General features: G+C 39.6%; 1 protein-coding gene across 2 annotated transcripts in view; it reads right to left on the bottom strand.

The window, feature by feature from the left end:
* LOC110951135 (FYVE and coiled-coil domain-containing protein 1-like) overlaps positions 1-11,326 on the bottom strand; it is a 28,052-nt gene extending 16,726 nt beyond the window's left edge. For both annotated transcript variants that reach the window (XM_022194069.2, XM_022194070.2), the window contains exons 1-5: positions 11,244-11,326; positions 10,486-10,578; positions 10,111-10,217; positions 6,572-6,697; positions 1,131-1,237 (exon numbers count right to left, since the gene is read on the bottom strand). In XM_022194069.2, the coding sequence (XP_022049761.2) occupies positions 1,131-1,237; positions 6,572-6,697; positions 10,111-10,217; positions 10,486-10,546 (401 nt within the window). In that variant the 5' untranslated portion in view covers positions 10,547-10,578; positions 11,244-11,326. The remainder of the gene's footprint in view (positions 1-1,130; positions 1,238-6,571; positions 6,698-10,110; positions 10,218-10,485; positions 10,579-11,243) is intronic.
* Between the last annotated feature and the right edge of the window lie 7,408 nt (positions 11,327-18,734).

The following is an 18,734-nucleotide window of genomic DNA, read 5'->3' as shown; positions in this document are numbered from 1 at the left end:
CCTTTACCATGGTGGCCTGTTGCTAGCTAAACCATCACAATGCTTTCTGCTTGCCAACATGGAACTACTTATAGTCTGAGTGACTATCTCCTCAGGTCACTATAGTATTAAACAGTAATAAGCTCCACTTGGTTGCGCAACCAGATACTACAGCAAAACCTGAAGTATCCACCGTCTTATGGAGCTTGTGTAGCTACGCTCACCCTAAACTCTTGACAATACATTTTAGAATAAGTCCACCGAAGTGTCTCACAGCTGGCAAGCAAAATCACTGGATTGCTCTGAACAACTTTAATGAAGTGTGTATTATTTAGAAAAATTCTATTAAATTAGGACTGATTGGACAGATTGGATCACAGACAAAATAATTTCATTGGGACTTCACTATATCTAACTAATGGCTGGGCTGCTGGGAAGTGTAGTAAGTCAAACTGCCAAATATGTCCAAGACATCTTTTTTTTTTTAACTTCCGTTTTTTAAGTATATTGCATTCAAAGACGACGCCACATTAATTCCTGTAAATGCTCTGCCTAGTCTCTGCCTCCTCCACTTCTGCAATTTTGATCTCACAGTACAGGCTTACTGGCAGAGTTTTTCTCCAGTTTGAGTCAACTAAGAGTATGTGTGACTTCCATTAGCTGAGCAGGCTGACATCATGCTGACTCACTGGACACGAGTAAAATAAAAGCAAGTACACATACATGTAAATACAAAAAACTGTGCTTTAAAAAAGGAATAACTCAGATGCCCAAGTGATCCATACCTGAGCAGAGCATCTAACACACTCACACCTACCTATTAAGAAACACACCATATGCCAACAGTGTGTGACTGAATGTCTTAAATCTCAAATAAAGGTCGAACAAATCAAAAAGAAAACTGACATTTGACTTCATGAAAGACAGGAAGTGAGCAGAGTCAACAGGTATCTATGGTTAGGCTATATGGCTGTTGTGTTTTCTATAAAACAGAAATAAAACACAAATCAGGAACGGAGATTCACACTTCCTGAGAAAAAACACCAAAAAACAATACAGCAACTCACTAAAGTATAAAACAAACATCTCTGTAACTTGATGAAAAAAAAGTGACAATATGTATAAATGTGTGTGATAATGTGCTCTCTGACCTTGTGACCTTCTGATTGATAAGACATTGCTGCAGTGTGTCTGCAAGACGTTGGTGAACAAGTGAGTAGCGGATGAAGGCCCTTCCTTTCCCCAGTGACGTCTTCAACTGAGGACACAAAAATACACACTTTAGTGTGCAGTCACATTCACAATGTACAAACAGAGAAACACCACCTCCCTGCCAAGTGAACTCACCTCAGTATTGTTTTTTCTCTAGTCTCAAGTTGGGGCCCAGAGGTACAGTGGTGGAAAAAAAAAACTTTTCAGACACCCCATGCATTTGTGAACTACTGCATTCATAATCACTCTTAGCTCTTCAAGTGCAGTTTCTTTTAGTACACAGCCAAAATACTAAACAAATCCAAAAAAAAATTAAAAACTTAAAACTGATTGGTTCCATAACAATACATAAGACATTTTGAGTATTAGGTCATTTTGGGTCCAGTGATCCATGAATAAAGGTCATGCTTTTTAATAAAAAGGCATAATTTTTGTTGCCGTGCTTGGTGTCTTTATAAAGAAAGCACATTTGAAAGTTCTTCAGAGACAAAAATGGCTAAAACAAGTAGGGCTGCAGCTAACGAAGCCTCGAGTAATCGTCAGAGCACGATACGTCCTCAAAAGCGGAACTGAGCGCGCAATGCAACAGAGATCACCATCCGACTGGAGCGCGGAACACGGACGGACATCGGTGCATATATTATGTATGCACGATGCAGCGCCGATGTCGGCGTTTAGATACAGCTGTATAGTAAACGCTGACATAGATGGCGGATGTCCGCGCTGTATAGTGCATACATAATACATGCACAATGCAGCGCCGATGTCCGTCCGTGTTCCGCGCTCCGGTCGGATGGTGATCTCTGTTGCATTGCGCGCTCACTTCCGCTTTTGAGGACATATCGTGCTCAGACGATTACTCGAGGCTTCGTTAGCTGCAGCCCTAAAAACAAGGAACCTGTTACGAGGAGTGTGAAAATCGATCCCAAATGAGAGGCGCACAGAGCGGACACGAGACAGGCCGGCAGAAACAGGATTTATTTACAAAAACTCTCAAAATATAACAAAAGCCAACTATGGCTGAAGTCATGACCAGCGAGAAAGGGGGGAGGCAGGCGAGGGGGAATGCGTGCGCCAGCGCTCGGCACCTGGGGGAGCGCGGCAGCTGCAGCCAGGTCGATGCCACGGCCTCTTCAGAGAGCGGGCCCGGCTGATTGGAGCAATCGGGGGTGGGGAAGGCCCGCGTCGGCGCTCTTCTCCTGGCGAGCGCAGCTGCGGTGGCCAGAGACGGCTGGGGACAACGTCCACTGTCCGGTGGACAGCGAGGGAAAAGAAGAAGGCTACTTCGTCGGCTCCGTCTTTCAGGGTGTTTCACTACATGGAGACCAAGGAGGGGAATGATCCAGCGCTCCACAGCAGGCAGCGCTGGCCTTTATGGCAGAGGAACAGTGATGAGCAGCTGCTGCAGGTCCTGCAGCTGCTGCTCATTCTCCAATCAGGACCGGACTGTGACAGAACCTAGTGCAGGAAAACATGCCTGAAGATACAGATTCTCGTGATAGCTCGCGCCAAAACACCGGTTTTGGCGCGAGCTCTCGCACGATTTCGCAACGAGATTTGGTTTCTAGCGTCCTGAGATTTGGATACAGACCACAACAAAGAGCGATCGCCAGGTAATGTGGAGGTTTTCGTTCACTTCTCATCTCTAGTATGTTGTGGGACACTCATTGAGACTATCTGAGCCGGTCAGTGTGGGGCAAAAAGCACGTTAGGGCGGACTTTGACGCGGGGGGGCCAGCTGCCCCATACTTTTCGCTAGCCGAGCTGCTAGCTGAGCTGCTAAGCTGCCTGCCTGGCTAAATACTGGAGCTATGTCGAAAATTCATTTGTCCATCACTCACATGTATGAAATTACATATGGAAACAGACCCCAGGTTGAAAAAAACCGAAGTTCCCCTTTTAAGTTTTGAACACATTCTCTGTTATTTGTTGACTTTGTTACCGGCAATGTTGAGAACTGGTATATTGAAACTGTCAAGAATTTAGTTTTGTTAGTTGTTCTTGTAAACAATAAACAAAAAAATACCATTTGTATTTGTCCATGTCTGTCTAATGCAGATTCTCACAACGTTTGAAACACAAAAAATATTTTTCCACAAATATTTCATGATAATATTTGAGATTGTGTAAAATTTTAAGAGCGTCCGAAATTTTTTTCCACCACATTACATGTATTCGCCCTTTGGTTCGTTTGGCATTCATGTTTTACCAGAGGACGATCACAGCCACTACATGTACAGAAATTTTTTGTGTGTGCAAAACTCAAGGTGAAAAACCCATTTTCTTCCTTGTAGTTATGGTGAACACAGACCAAACAGAGCTTTAGGTCTTTCTATCATTAATGTCTGCAGTTTGGGAACAGTGTGGTTGTTCAGTTAACTTTAATAAAGATGGACAATTTAAAAGCAGAAGCTAAATTCCAGCATTATTCAACTGCAGTCAGGTATGTAACTAGTTTTTACGTCACCCTGGTTGTATGATAACCAGCTCACCTATTAGAGAGGGCATCAGTGCAAACCCAGCTCCTCATTGCATTTAAGCAGCCTCTTGCTAACAATTCAGACGGAGCCAAAGCAACAGCAAACACCACAATAATTTTCAAAATTCTGCACTTTAATAGATATATTTTTCTATTTCATAGAATATTTGTTTAGACATATTCATTTGGTGAATACTATTTTCTATTAGTAGGTAGGGCTGGGCGATAAATCAAATTAATTGGATTAATTTGCCTTTTTAAAGCCTGATGATTTGAAAATTTGCTAAATTGTAAAATCGAGGTGAGCTTAAATATGTAACAATACAGATTCTTCTTCTGCCTTTCACTACTTGTGCACTGGCGTTTGCTTCCGCCTCTCATCTCCTTCCGCCAAAACACTCACCCTGCTGTTACGGCGGACAGAACAGCAGACGAAGAGTTGGTCGCGAGAAAAGGGCCTCATGTTACATCGATAATATGGAAGTGGTTCGGCTTTGACAAGACTGACAGAGAGCAAACTACAGTCATGTGCAAGGTTTGCAAAAGTACTGTGAAAACGAAGAGTAGCAGCACAACTAATGTCTTTCAGCACCTCCAGCAGAGGCATCCTAAAGAATGGGAAGAGTGCTCGCAGCTACGGGAGTGCAGCATGGCTAGCACTAGCCATAGCAAACAGACCGCAAAGAAACAACAAAAATCGATTAAAATCATAATCGTCCAAGATGACTAAAAAAAATAAATAAATAAAATAAAAAATCGAGATTTTATTTTTTGGCCATATCGCCCAGCCCTATTAGTAGGTTGCAGCTAGTTGCAGCATTATTGACAGATTTTTCTGAGAGAGACACTGCCCTAGTCTGTTCTGTAAACCTGAGTTCAATTTTTAAAAAAAAAGCATTTAATCTAAACATGATCTTAAAACTAGGTATGTGCTAAATTATGACTTTTGTCACCTCTAGTGCACAGTATAAAACAGCTCTGCTTAACATACCATGATTGTTACTTCCTGAATAATTTCTAAGTGAATGGAACATTTTCAGTTTGCAACCAAAACTGTAAAACCCAAGGACAGTTATTTTACTTTGAGTAAATTAGAAAGTCACACTGAAGAAGCTGCAACCAAGAAATGTTATTTCTTTACTTGAAAAATAAATTAAATTACTTAAATGATCAGCGGTCAAAGTAGCTACCAGTCATTTTGTATTTCACTTTAAGCATGACTACATTTAGAGGCCATCACTGAGTAGAGACTAAATGTACAATGTACATGTGTAAGTCCAGACTCTCCAATACATTGGCAGATGGAGGATTTAAGTAAGACAACAGACACACAGATTTACCAGAAGGACACCAGCTGGAGATGTCTTTATGTCTGTGACCAATGGAGTGGATACAAAAGAGTAAAGAGGAACAGAACATGATATGAAAATGAAAATGTGATTTAAAAAAGGCAATATTCTAAGTTAGAATACTAAAGGTTTCCAGCAATTAATTAGCAGTCAGATGCTCTGGACTAAACAGTGTGAATTCAAAAGAAAACACACTGACCCATGTAAATTCACGAATAAACTTTGTACTACAGATATGTTTTGTTTAAATAGCATAACATCAGGCACACAGTCCTTCCATGCTTATAAATAAGGGCATATTTATTATTTAACTCTCTCAGCTTGCATATATCAGGATCTTCCATAAAGAATGGAGCATAGCACTGCAGCTGACAGATCAGTTAAAAAAATTATCAAATATTTTGATTACTGATTTCATTTCAGCCATTTTTAATTCAAAATGTGCAATATTTACTGTTTACAGCCTCTCACATGTGAGGAGTTTATGATTTCCTTCATGTCACAGATCACAGCAAAACAGATATCTTCCTACTGACCTGTTGGTTGGATGAAACAAGACATTTGACGATGTCACCTTGTCCAAATATCATTCATTTGATTGAGAAAATATTTGGCAGATGAATTAAAATGACCTTACAATGTACTATAAATCACTAGTCCAGCATAATCAATCCACTTACAAAACATGGTGCTGGATTATGTATTATGAGTATTTTTATGTGTATATGCTATTTCAGCGTTTTCAATGACATCACCCTCAAACGCTTAAAGATCTACAATAACAAAAAGGCACACTGGTCTGAAAGACAGAAAAAAAAAAACTTATGATGGTGTACACACATCGTATCTACGGTAATAAATTAACACTTCATTAAGGAGAAGTACAACTCTACAATTCTACAATTTCATTTAGCAGACGCTTTTGTCCAAAGCGACGTACAACACAAGCAAGAATTCAGACATAAGGAAAAACCTGTAGTAAGTGCAAAAAGTGCTTCAAGTAAAACTATTAGTTGACAGTGAGAAAATAAATCAGCAAAGAACTTGTGTATGACAACACATCACAAGTCAAAAACGAAAGAAAATATTATATTTGAAAATCTATTTTTAGAGGACTCAGCCACAAAGCATGTAATTCGGGCACAACAAAGGTTAAAAAATCAAAAACTAAATTATACTACAAACTAGGAATAATTTGACAACAATTACTCTGGTATAAGGCTTACCGCTGTGAATTCCCAGGATAGAAAGTGAGGAGGAAACAGTGCAGGTTGCCCAGGTGTAAGACAGCAACTGAATTAGCAGCACCAAGTCTTACTGTACCTCACTGACCAGAGGATTAGCTACATGGTTACACAGTCACTGTGTATTTATGTATGTGCATGTGTTGCACGCCATAGCAGGGCTGAGGCCCCTGAGGCTGACAGAGTGTGTGTGTGTGTGTGTGTGTGTGTGTGTGTGTGTGTGTGTGTGTGTGTGTGTGTGTGTGTGTGTGTGTGTGTGTGTGTGTGTGTGTGTGTGTGTGTGTGTGTGTGTTGCAGAGAAGGATTACCTCAGGAATGGATTTAACAAAACGGATGCCATCGTTAGCTCCCTTGATCTTAATCAGGCAGTCGCAGAAGTAATCCCAGTAGTCTTTCCTCTGGCCAAGAAAGGTTGTCTTCTCTTTCTGGTCAAACTACGAAACACAAACTGCCTTATTATTACATTACCTAACAAGAAAAGCACTCAGAGAGCACAGTACTGCCAAGGCTGCTCAGTGTTCACTTGTTGTCAGAGCTACAGTGCCACTGTGCCGCTATCTCGCAATGATACAGAAATCTTTAACAAATCTGTGGATCCAGACTATGAGCTGCATCACTGACAAAAATCTAATGAGGTGGTCCTTGTGTTATTTCTGACCTTCCCTTAACATTTCATCCAAATCCGTAATTCCATTTTGGAGTAATGTTGTGCACATACAAACAGACGGAAGGACAAACGTACGCCAATCGTCACATAACTCTACTGCATTCCTTGGCGGAGTAACAATGTCTTCTGTGACGTAGCCTCTGTTTGACACAAGTGAGTAGTTGAGAATTTGGTTCACTTTGTAATTAGTATAATTCCAGTGATCTCTTACTGTTTCACCTCAGTCTGGCTCGAGCTGTGGTTCATCTTATGACCCTTACTTTTTACTCATTGTCTCAACTTAAAGGGTGGGTAAGAAATTAAACAGCTTTGACCCTTTATAATAGACAACCATACTCACTCACAACCCTTGGTCGTATGTTGTATTTTATGACCAAAAGGTGACGTTTTCTTTTCAGTATAGTTTTGTTTCAGTAGTTTTTGACGTCTGAAAAAATCTAACTCGCCAGTATTGCACAGAAATAAAACAAACATTAGGAATGGGACAGTGTGTCAACTGAGGAGTAATATTCTGACATTTTCAAAAACTTTTTTGATAGTTTTAACAGTAAAATTAAGGGTCTTTTTGGTTTGTTTTGGACTGTTACTTAAAGAAAACAAAACCTATTTTTACACAGTTGATCAAGGAATCAAGGAAAACAATATGCAGCTTGGTAAAAAAAAATACTACTTGCAGCTGTGGTCACAGAGGAGAAGGTCACTTTCAAATCTGAAACTGAATCGCCTTATTAAACTGTAAATCTGAGTTTTAAAGGTCCCATATTGTGAACTCTACCCCTTTTCAGTAAAGTAATGACAGTCTCATGTGTCATCACAGTGTGTCTTCTGTTTTTTTTCTGCTCAAATGCTAAAATCATTATTTTACCATGACCCCTGATTTCAGCTGTGCTCTAAAGCGGCTGTTTCACACTCAGTAGCTCTGAAAACCACTGACTTGATGCTGTCCTGGACCCGTTCAGAAAGCAGACTCCCACTGTATCTCTGATTTTGACAGTGCTGAGAAAAATAGCTGATAGCATTGCAGCCAAATGTGTATATGCAAGACCAGGACTTTCTATTCCTTCTAACTTTCTCTCCGAGTCATCATTTCACATGGAAATACTGCCAAATTCATGGCACAGCCGCTGTTTTCTCATGTGAATGATGAGATTTTCAGACAATCTCATGACAAGAAAATTCATAGTTTAGTGGTACAGATCAGGAGCTTGTAAATGACTATGAAGTCACAACTGGTTAATGTGCAATTTTATGAGGCTGCGTTTAAGCCAATACAGTTGGTCCTTGACTTACATCAGAGTTCCGTTCCTACGGATCAGGGTCATTTCATGTGGTTTCAATAATGGATGTTGCTGTACCATCTAGAAATTGGCTACATTTTCTTGTGATGGAAGATAGACACAAAACAACTTCCTATGCAAAAAATTAGAGCTCTAGCTCTATTAGTTCCAAACTTATGGGATCTTGAATTTTTTAGAATTTAGGCTTAAACCCACCCCCTAAATCCTCGCCTAGGATTTAGCGCTATTTTACTGCTTATTTCTCAGCTTCTAGACATAATTGATGGCTGAAATTTGGCAGACAAGCTCACAGCAACCATCTGACATCACAGGTAGCCTCACAGCCTCCTAGCTACTCTCTACAGACCACAGGAGCCTTCTAAAGATGCTGAAAATTAAGAAAAACACACTCGCGAGTAGGTTTTAGGGGTCTAAAATTACTAGAAATGTTATAAATGTTGACCCAAGGACCACTCTGTCCTATTCTAAACAAAATTGTATGATAACTTGCAAAGTTGGAGACTTCTGGGGGTATCATGTAGATAGATATGAGCTGCTAAAGTATGGACCCCACAAAAAGTGACCAATTTTGGTGAGGCCAAAAGGCAATGTGGCACAGGTGGTAGAGATCTATAAATTTGTATAAAATATCTTCCATCATGCTACTACAAGCCTACAAAATCCCGGTTTGGCTTATTTCCTCCTTCATGGTCAACCATACACTTGAAGTGAACCCCTATAACCTGCTTGCGAACCTATGTTTTCCCTTATATGAACTGAATGATGGTGGAATGGTGTGGCACAGGTGGTAGAGATCTGTAACCCTGAATAAATTATCTTCTATCATGCTGCTAAAAGCCTGCAAAATTCCAGTTTGGTTTCTCTCCTCCTTCATGGTTAACCATACAATTAAGTGGACCCATATAAACAGCTATGTTTTGCATTATATGAATTGAATTTTGTTAATTTTGTGTAGTGCTACACTACAGTTATACTACAACATGTCAGGCACCAACACCATCATATGGACAGGACTTTTACTCTATCTTCAGCTCAGTTTTCTGCAAAGGAAAAAAAGATATATCAACAGAATATGTTGCATTGCTTTTACAATTTGAGCATTTTGTTATATCTAATTTCACTTCCATGGAGATGGCTTTCCATTTTTTCAAAGCACTGCCATCAAAAGAATCTAACTTACGCTTGGGAGCCATAATGAAGGGCAAAAAGTCAGCAAATGTAGCACAATCCAAGGTGGCGTACAACCGGTTAATGTAAACAAAGCCATCTTATGGCGCCGCATGACGACATATTTGTCCGCTCCGCTCGCCAACTACTTCCATGTAACCAGTTCCGACTTAACAACAAAACGCCGTAGGTCAAGGACATCGTAAACCGAGAACCTCCTGTATTTAATGCAATATGTGAACCCAGGGAGCAGGAGAGAAACAAACGGATGTAAACACCGACTGGGTTTAGGTTGCGCTGAAGCACGATAGCTGTCTTGAAAACACAGTAGCCATCCGGTCCTTAATTACTGCTTTGAAATTGGTCTTAAAGTTTCCAATATCTCTGAATGTCCCCCAAATTTACACTTTTTTTCTGAGCCTTGACCTATGAACATACCATGAAAGTCACTGGTAACATTAGTCAATAGAGCCACACAACAAACAAACACCAAGGATTTACAAATCATTGCAGTGCCATTTCTGTTAAAAATAAAAGTAGTCCACTGAGTCTTCAGTTTTTCAGATGCTGGGAGTGCACAAAGACTTGTCATGTTCACATCTTGACAACTTACAATTTACACCTCCAAGTTTAAAACAGCAAAACGCAATTAAAAACAGATCGTCACCATATGGGATTTTTAAAGGAGATTGCTGGACTTTATATGATAACATACCTGCAGCAGGTACTCTAGTTTATAGAAAAACTTGTGCAGGTTGGCGCTGTCATCAGTTATGGGTTCACCACACTCCTTGTGCTCTTTACTCAACTCTAACACAGCGTCTGTAAGTAAAGAGTAAGATCATTATTAACACACATGGATCATATTACTGTATAGACACCATAAGATAGTAAAATGTACACATAATATTTTCTGTGACATCTATATCAGTCATAGATCATCAGGTGCAAAAAGGTTCCAGAATAAATCAATGACTAATCTAAATATTGCAATTATAAAGCTACTTGTATGTGCATTTCAAAATGAACACATAAAAGCAAGCTGCACCATAACAAATGTGGTTTATAGTATGTGTGTACAACTATTTACCATGCAGATCTCTGATTATCCTCTGCAACTGTTTATCTCCAACAGATGAGGGGGTAGCCATCGTGGGGAAAGGGGCTCTACAGTCAGGTATTTCTGATGTTTAAAAATAGAGAAATTCAAGTTGCTTTGCATGCATATGAGCACTGTTCTTCATCTACCTCAGTTTTCAAATATATGCACACATAACAAACAGCTTGTGACGATAAACAATGTGTCAAATCTACAAACCCTACAAATAGTGCTGCCTTAAATTAGTTTCCCACTGCTGTAAAAATACCTCTCATAAAAGCAGTGCGGTCACAAGAACACTTCAATTAAACAGCCTAAATACTGAGCAAAAGAGGAAGTTAATTAGTTAAGGTGTCACACTGATTAAATGGCAGGAAAGTTAGCAACATTGGGATGCAGTTACAGAAGGTACATCACGACGACAGGTGAAAGCTGCTTGTGACCACAGCGACCTTATCAGATGTCAGACACAAGATTTATCCACATTTATCTAACGTCGCCATTACACACTAGAAAAACTCACTGATATCACCTTCAAAGACTTTGACAAGAAAACAAACCGCGACATAAACATCGATTTGCCAAAGCTTGGAGAGCGACAGAACCTACAGTAGTTGACATGCACCTGCTCTTAGTTATTTATTTCCTGGTCTTATTTCATGTAAATTTCTGACACAAATCACCGCAATTCGGTTCTAAGTAAAGACAAACACACAAGCATTAAGTATATAACATCGGAATATACGCACATGATATGTAAAATTGTCCGAGGAGTCCAGTTTGCGGGTGATACAGCAGAAACTTGCTACCGTAGGAGGCGGGCTCTCTCGATGATTGACATGCCCATCGGCTAATTATCTTACTGCTCCGCTCTGCAAATCCGTCCGAGGTTGGTTGAGAGAAATAGTAAATAAACAGAAAGAAATAAACAGAAAACCAGACGTGTGCATACATATAAACCCTTTTCTGAGCTACATATAGTCTAAGCAGATGTTTATAGTATAGTTCTCAGCCGTATATAATTAAAAAAAAATAACTTCTACTGAAATTATATTAAATGTAATTTTTTCATTTTTTTTGTGGATGGCATTTATTTATTTATTTTAATGTACATTTCATCAAGTGATAACTGGAGATAGCTGAATATACAAACTTAAAAATATTAATAGCAATAATAAAAAAAATGTTTAATAGTCTATGGGAAGTTTGAATCAGAACTGATCTACAAAAACATGCTCTTGCATTTAGTGCAGCAGTGTCATACAAGCAGAAATATCTAAATTGATACAAGTCTTCGTGTGTTATTATGTATGTGTTATTATGAAAGAGGAAGAGGAATTCTCAGCCTACTTGCCATGTGCACATATTAGTTTAATAATATGTGCACAGATATTATTGTAAAAATATGTGCACACATGCTACTGTAATAATACATGCAAACATATTTTCCTTATATTTGTGTTTCCTTTTTTTTTAATGGGTTATAGACATTGAAATTAAATCCTTTTCATTTTGCCTACATATTTTGTTTTATTGTTTTACACCAGCAATCTAAATATAATTTGATTGAAAAATGTTTTAATTGTATTTCGGTATGTATTATGTACACTACTGTTAAAAGGTTTGGGCTCACCCAGGCAATTTTATGTAAGTCTATGTTATGTTCATGTGTTAACATAATTGCACAAGGGTTTTCTAATCATCAGTTAGCCTTTCAACATGATTAGCTAACACAATGTAGCATTAGATCACAGGAGTGATGGTTGCTGGAAATGTTCCTCTGTACCCCTATGTAGATATTGCATTAAAAATGCTTTTCTTTCATAAATAAGAACATTTCTCAATGATCCCAAACTTTTGTACAGTAGTGTATTTTTTTGAAGTCATGGTAGAAAACAATGACACACATTCTCAAAAAAATAGAGAAGATTTGCAGTTAAAAAGAGCAATATGTGAAGCCATTCAATTTCAGGCACACACAGTGTCCGATCTTTTCACATTGTTGAGAAAAAAAATCTGTCCACAGATTCATTAATTGTGATTATAATAATAATTGCACGTCTCACCCCTAATGAATTTGTTTATTGTTTAATCATGGGAAGTTAAAAAAAAAATCATGTTTCTGAGGGATAAAGTTGTAAAATAACACCTGAGAAGTTAAAATATTTTACAGTCTTGTACAGTTACAGGTGTCACAGAGTCACATATCAGTAAGGACGTCAATAGATTATGCTGGAGGCATGGTAAAACACACACTGTAGCCCCCGTTCAGTCAGTCACCGACACAAGGCGTTCTTATGTTACAGGCATTTAATTTCACCTCTCATGGCGTGAAATAATGTCGTAAGAACTAAATAAACACAAACATAAATTAAACTGAGGCTACACAGAGTATGCTTAGAAATACAGAAATAAAATGAAAAATATACACATACATGTACCTCATTGGCCGCAGCAACCAAACGGAATTAAAAGAAAAGAAAGTTCAGTCTTTATACGTATCTTAAACGTCTTATACACCGGTAATGCTGTCATTCATTTCTGCTTCGACCATAGTGTCCGTCAGTTAAAATGAACCTGACGTGAGCGCAACAAAAGAACATTAGTTCTGCCTGATACACGTAAACATTTGTTCCTGTGCTTCTTAATCAGGATACAGAAAATAACATAATTCTCTTATTTGTGCAGCAAATTATTGTAGTTCTACTTCAAAATTATATTAACATAATATGAATAATTAATATGAACTTAAAACTGCATAAGTTGCTCCGATGGCAGCTACACACACAGAGGGGTTTAACCAAACTAAACTGGAAACCAAACAAAAAAACCCTGACAAGCAGTCTCGGAAAATGAAATATGTTTATTTTTGTATTTGGGAAATAACATCCCCTTCCGAAGTGCCCATTATTACAGTGGGTATGGAAAGTATTCAGACCCCTTGAAATTTTTCACTCTCTGTGTCATTGCAGCCATTTGCCAAAATCAAAAAGTTCATTTTAATTCTCATTAATGCACACTCAGCACCCCATCTTGACAGAAAAACTGAAATGTGGAAATATTTGCAAATTTATTAAAAAAGAAAAACTGAAATATCACATGGTCATAAGTATTCAGACCCTTTGCAGCGACATTCATATTTAACTCACATGCTGTCCATTTCTTCTGATCCTCCTCAAGATGGTTCTGCTTCTTTATTGGAGTCCAGCTGTGTTTAATTAAACTGATTGGACTTGATTAGGAAAGGCACACACCTGTCTATATAAGACCTTACAGCTCACAGTGCATGTCAGAGCAAATGAGAATCATGAGGTGGAAGGAACTGCCCAAGGAGCTCAGAGACAGAACTGTGGCAAGGCACAGATCTGGCCAAGGTTACAAAAGAATTTCTGCAGCACTCAAGGTTCCTAAGAGCACAGTGGCCTCCATAATCCTCAAATGGAAGAAATTTGGGACGACCAGAACTCTTCCTAGACCTGGCCGTCCAGCCAAACTGAGCAATTGTGGGACAAGAGCCTTGGTGAGAGAGGTAAAGAAGAACCCAAAGATCACTGTGGCTGAGCTCCAGAGATGCAGTCGGGAGATAGGAGAAAGTTCCACAAAGTCAACTATCACTGCAGCCCTCCACCAGTCGGGGCTTTATGGCAGAGTGGCCCGACGGAAGCCTCTCCTCAGTGCAAGACACATGAAAGCCCGCATAGAGTTTGCCAAAAAATACATGAAGGACTCCCAGACTATGAGAAATAAGATTCTCTGGTCTGATGAGACCAAGATTGAACTTTTTGGTGTTAATTCTAAGCGGTATGTGTGGAGAAAAGCAGGCACTGCTCATCACCTGCCCAATACAATCCCTACAGTGAAACATGGTGGTGGGAGCATCATGTTGTGGGGGTGTTTTTCAGCTGCAGGGACAGGACGACTGGTTGCAATTGAAGGAAGGATGAATGCAGCCAAGTACAGAGATATCCAGGAGGAAAACCTCTTCCAGAGTGCTCAGGACCTCAGAATGGGCCGAAGGTTCACCTTTCAACAGGACAATGACCCTAAGCACACAGCTAAAATAACAAAGGAGTGGCTTCAGAACAACTCTGACCATTCTTGACTGGCCCAGCCAGAGCCCTGACCTAAACCCAATTGAGCATCTCTGGAGAGACCTCAAAATGTCTGTCCACCAACATTCACCATCCAACCTGACAGAACTGGAGAGGATCTGCAAGGAAGAATGGAAGAGGATCCCCAAATCCAGGTGTGAAAAACTTGTTACAACATTCCAAAGAAGACTCATGGCTGTACTAGCTGAAAAGGGTGCTTCTACTCAATACTGAGCACAGGGTCTGAATACTTATGACCATGTGATATTTCAGATTTTCTTATTTAATAAATTTGCAAAAATTTCTACATTTCTGTTTTTTTTCTGTCAAGATGGGGTGCTGAGTGTACATTAATGAGAAATAAAATGAACTTTTTTGATTTTTGCCAAATGGCTGCAATGACACAGAGTGAAAAATTTCAAGGGGTCTGAATACTTTCCGTACCCACTGTATTAGTATTATCACTGATTTATGGAAACCTTAAAGCCACCAAGGACACCTTTCAGAAGAAAATTAGACAAACAAGTTGGGCTGTTCAAGACATATAACCAAACAAAGTATTGCTATGCTATGGTAAGTTAATACAATGGCAAATATTACCATGCTGTGGCAAATTAATACAATAAGTATATGTAAAATGATCCATTCATCCATTGTCTATGCACTGTTTAATCCTCATTAGGGTCACAGGGGGTTGGAGCCTATCCCATCTGACTTAGGGTGAAGGCAGGCAACACCCTGGACACATCACCAGTTTATCACAGGGCTACATAAAGAGACAAACAATCACATTCACATCTGTGGACATTTAAAATTACTAATTAACTACAGCCTGTTTTTGGATTGCAGGAGGAAGACAGACTACCCGGAGAAAACCCACACATGTACAGAGAGAACATGCAAACTCCATGCAGAAAGATCCCGGGAAGGGCGGGACACAAACCGGGTATCTTCTAGCTGCAAGATGACCGTGCTAACCACCAATCCACTTTGCAGCCCTGTAAACTAATCATTAGTGTAAAACTGTATGTGTTTGAAACCATGTAAATCAGGGTCAGGCAAAATATATCATTTTCAAAAGGTGCTTTATGAGTCAGAATTTGAAGGTATAGACAGAGTTGTTCAGTTCCAGAGGTGCATCTTCCAAAAGATGACGACTCAAAACCCCGCAGAAGTGAAGTGGGCAGTTGGTGTAGAGAGCTGGATGGCAGACAAGGATCTGAGAGTGTGTAGGTGTGTAGATATGAGGAAATTTCAAGGGATGTGAAAGTGTTTGGTTACAAAGGGCCACAAAGATGGGTATCAGAATCTTCACGTCCATACAGTATTGAACAGGGAGTCAATAATGTTGTAGTGAACAAAACTTATGTCCTATGAAAGGAGTTCTAATAACAATATCGGCAATTCTGGACCATTTTAGGTTTATGAGAGGAAGACCATATAGGATATAATTCAATACATAGTATAATCACAGTCTAAATGAAAATGTTATGAAGCAACAGGTAAAGATGATTCATGTTGTGTAGGTGGACATATGGCTGAGTATCATTATTTATGTGTGCTTCAAAAGATAATGTCCCTTCCAAGGTGACATCCACACTCCTCCTCTGAGTTCAAGTGGGAAGTATGAAATTATCACTGGTTGGAGAGAGGCTTGGCTAAAATAGACAGAGCACTACAACGAAAAACTCAGTTTTATCTCTTTGAAGTTTGAGAAAATTGCATGAGGATTTGATTTCCAATAAGCAATCAGAAAGGCAAGATAGTGAAGGAGTGGAAAGACACTTGGTGGATTGAGCTGGTTGTCATCTGCATAGCAGTGCAAATGAATACAAGATTTCCAGGATACAGTGCTGGAAAAAAGTTTTTAGAGACCCCATACATTTGTGAAATATTGCATTGAGAATTGCCCTTAGGTCTTCAAGTGCAATTTATTTTAGTACAGTCACAGCCATAATACTGAACAAATCCTAAAAAGGTTATTAAAAACTTAAAACTGATTGGTTCCATAAAAATATATAAGAAATTTTGAGTATTGGGTCATTGCAGTAGGGCTGCATAGTGGTTATCACTTTCGCCTTGCAGCAAGAAGATCCCTGGTTCAAATGCCGGCCTGGGCCTTGGATCTTTCTGCATGGAGTTTGCATGTTCTCCCTGTGCATGCGTGGGTTTTCTCCGGGCACTCTGGCTTCCTCCCACAGTCCAAAAATATGCTGAGGTTAATTGATTACTCTAAATTTTCCATGGATGTGAGAGTGATTGTTTGTCTGTATATGTAGCCCTGTGACAGACTGGCGACCTGTCCAGGGTGTCCCCTGCCTTTGCCCGAGTCAGCTGAGATAGGCTCCAGCACCCCCCGCGACCCTAGTGAGGATAAAGCGGTGTATAGAGAATGGATGGATGGGTCATTATAGTACCAGCAATCTACCAATAAAGGTCGTGCTTCTTATTAAAAGACACAATTTCTGTTGCCATGCTTGCTGTCTTGATAAAACCAGCACATTTGAAAGTTCTTCAGAGACAAAAATGGCTAAAACAAGCAGGAAACATGCCTGAAGATACAGATTCTCATGCAGGAAAGGTACAGCTGTCGCCATACAGCCAGGAAGTGCAGATGCAGTCCTTCAGCAGTTGGATACACTCTGCAGAGATACAGACGAACCAACAGCTTGGAAGACAAAGCAAGATCTGGGTGTTCAAGGGTTTCTTCAGCATGAAATGACCGCATCCTGATCTGTATGTGCAACCGCCTAATGACATCACAGGAGCTTCAGCAGCAGCGGTCAAACCAAACTGGTGTCCAGTGTTCCACTTGCACTGTACGTGGTCAACTTTTAGGGTCCTACAAGGCTGTCAAGAAGCCCTTGATCAATGAGAGACAGAGGTTAGCCTGGCCTCATTGGGCCCACGGCGCACACAATAACTAGACAGCCAGGAATTGGAAGAAGATTCTGTGGTCAGATGAGTCCAGTTTCCAGCTTTATCTTCCTCCTGCTAATGTGAGGGTACACAGAAGGCCAGGCCTTTGTCTCTAGCATGTACAGTACCTATTGTCAAGCATGGTGGAGCCAGTATCATGGTTTGGGGATGCATGAGTGCAGCTAGTGTTGGTCATCTCACTGTAATGGCACACTGAACTCTGCCAAGTATTGTGCCATTCTCAAGCTAGCCTAATCCCCAGACATGATTCCCATTGAAAATCTGTGGATTATCAGAAGGTCTGTTTCAAAGTGTAAATCGAAGAATTTAGAAGAATTAAAGATTTCATTGAAGAGGAATGGGACAAATTTACCTCTCGGCAATGAGAAAGGCTTATGCTGAATATGCCAGCCAGGATTCGAGCTCCACTGAATGCTAATGTACTACTGAATTTAATTGAATGCTATGATGGTTTATTTATTTTTTTGTTCAATTTTGAGCACGTTCTCTGTTATTTGTTGATTTTGATCAAGAACTGACATATTGAAACTGTCAGAATTTAATTTTGTTACCTCTTCTTGTAAAGAATAAACAAAAGTTATTTGTGTTTGTTTGTGTCTGTCTAATGCATCCACACCTTTTGAAACATAAAAAAGATTTTTCCACAAATATTTCATGACAGCATTTCAGATTGTGTAAAATTTTAAGGGTGTCCAAAAACTTTTTTCCACCACTGTATATGGCCAAGAGGTAGAAGGTAAATAATAAATTCTAAAAACATAGCCTTGGGGAACAGCCCTATTAAGGACTATGATCTCAAAAAGTATGCACTGAAAAGGAATATTAAGAATTAAAGGGAACATTCAGGATTCAGCATTCAGGATTCAGATAGCTTTATTCATCCCCTATGGGCAATTCAGTTTGCAGACATGGGTCGCAGCAGGACAGGACATTAAACACACATTCAATATACATTTGACTTGGATCTGTCAAAGGTCAGGTGAAGGGCCCAGCAACAAAGTGTAACAGTGACAAAGTGCACAATATCCATACATACCTAAAATACATTAAAAACTACAAAACAACACTGTCACTGTCATTTAAAAGCGTGATGGCGGAAGGAATAAAAGAGTAGGCATATCATGTTTATCACATGCATGAAACAGGCGTAAACTAACCGTGATGTCACCCGTTGGTTTCAACGCCGAGAAAATGAAGCCCGGATTTTGC

Source organism: Acanthochromis polyacanthus, chromosome 9 (assembly GCF_021347895.1).
Source record: "Acanthochromis polyacanthus isolate Apoly-LR-REF ecotype Palm Island chromosome 9, KAUST_Apoly_ChrSc, whole genome shotgun sequence".
Classification (NCBI taxonomy): Eukaryota; Metazoa; Chordata; class Actinopteri; family Pomacentridae; genus Acanthochromis; species Acanthochromis polyacanthus.
This window is presented reverse-complemented; position numbering and strand designations above follow the sequence as displayed.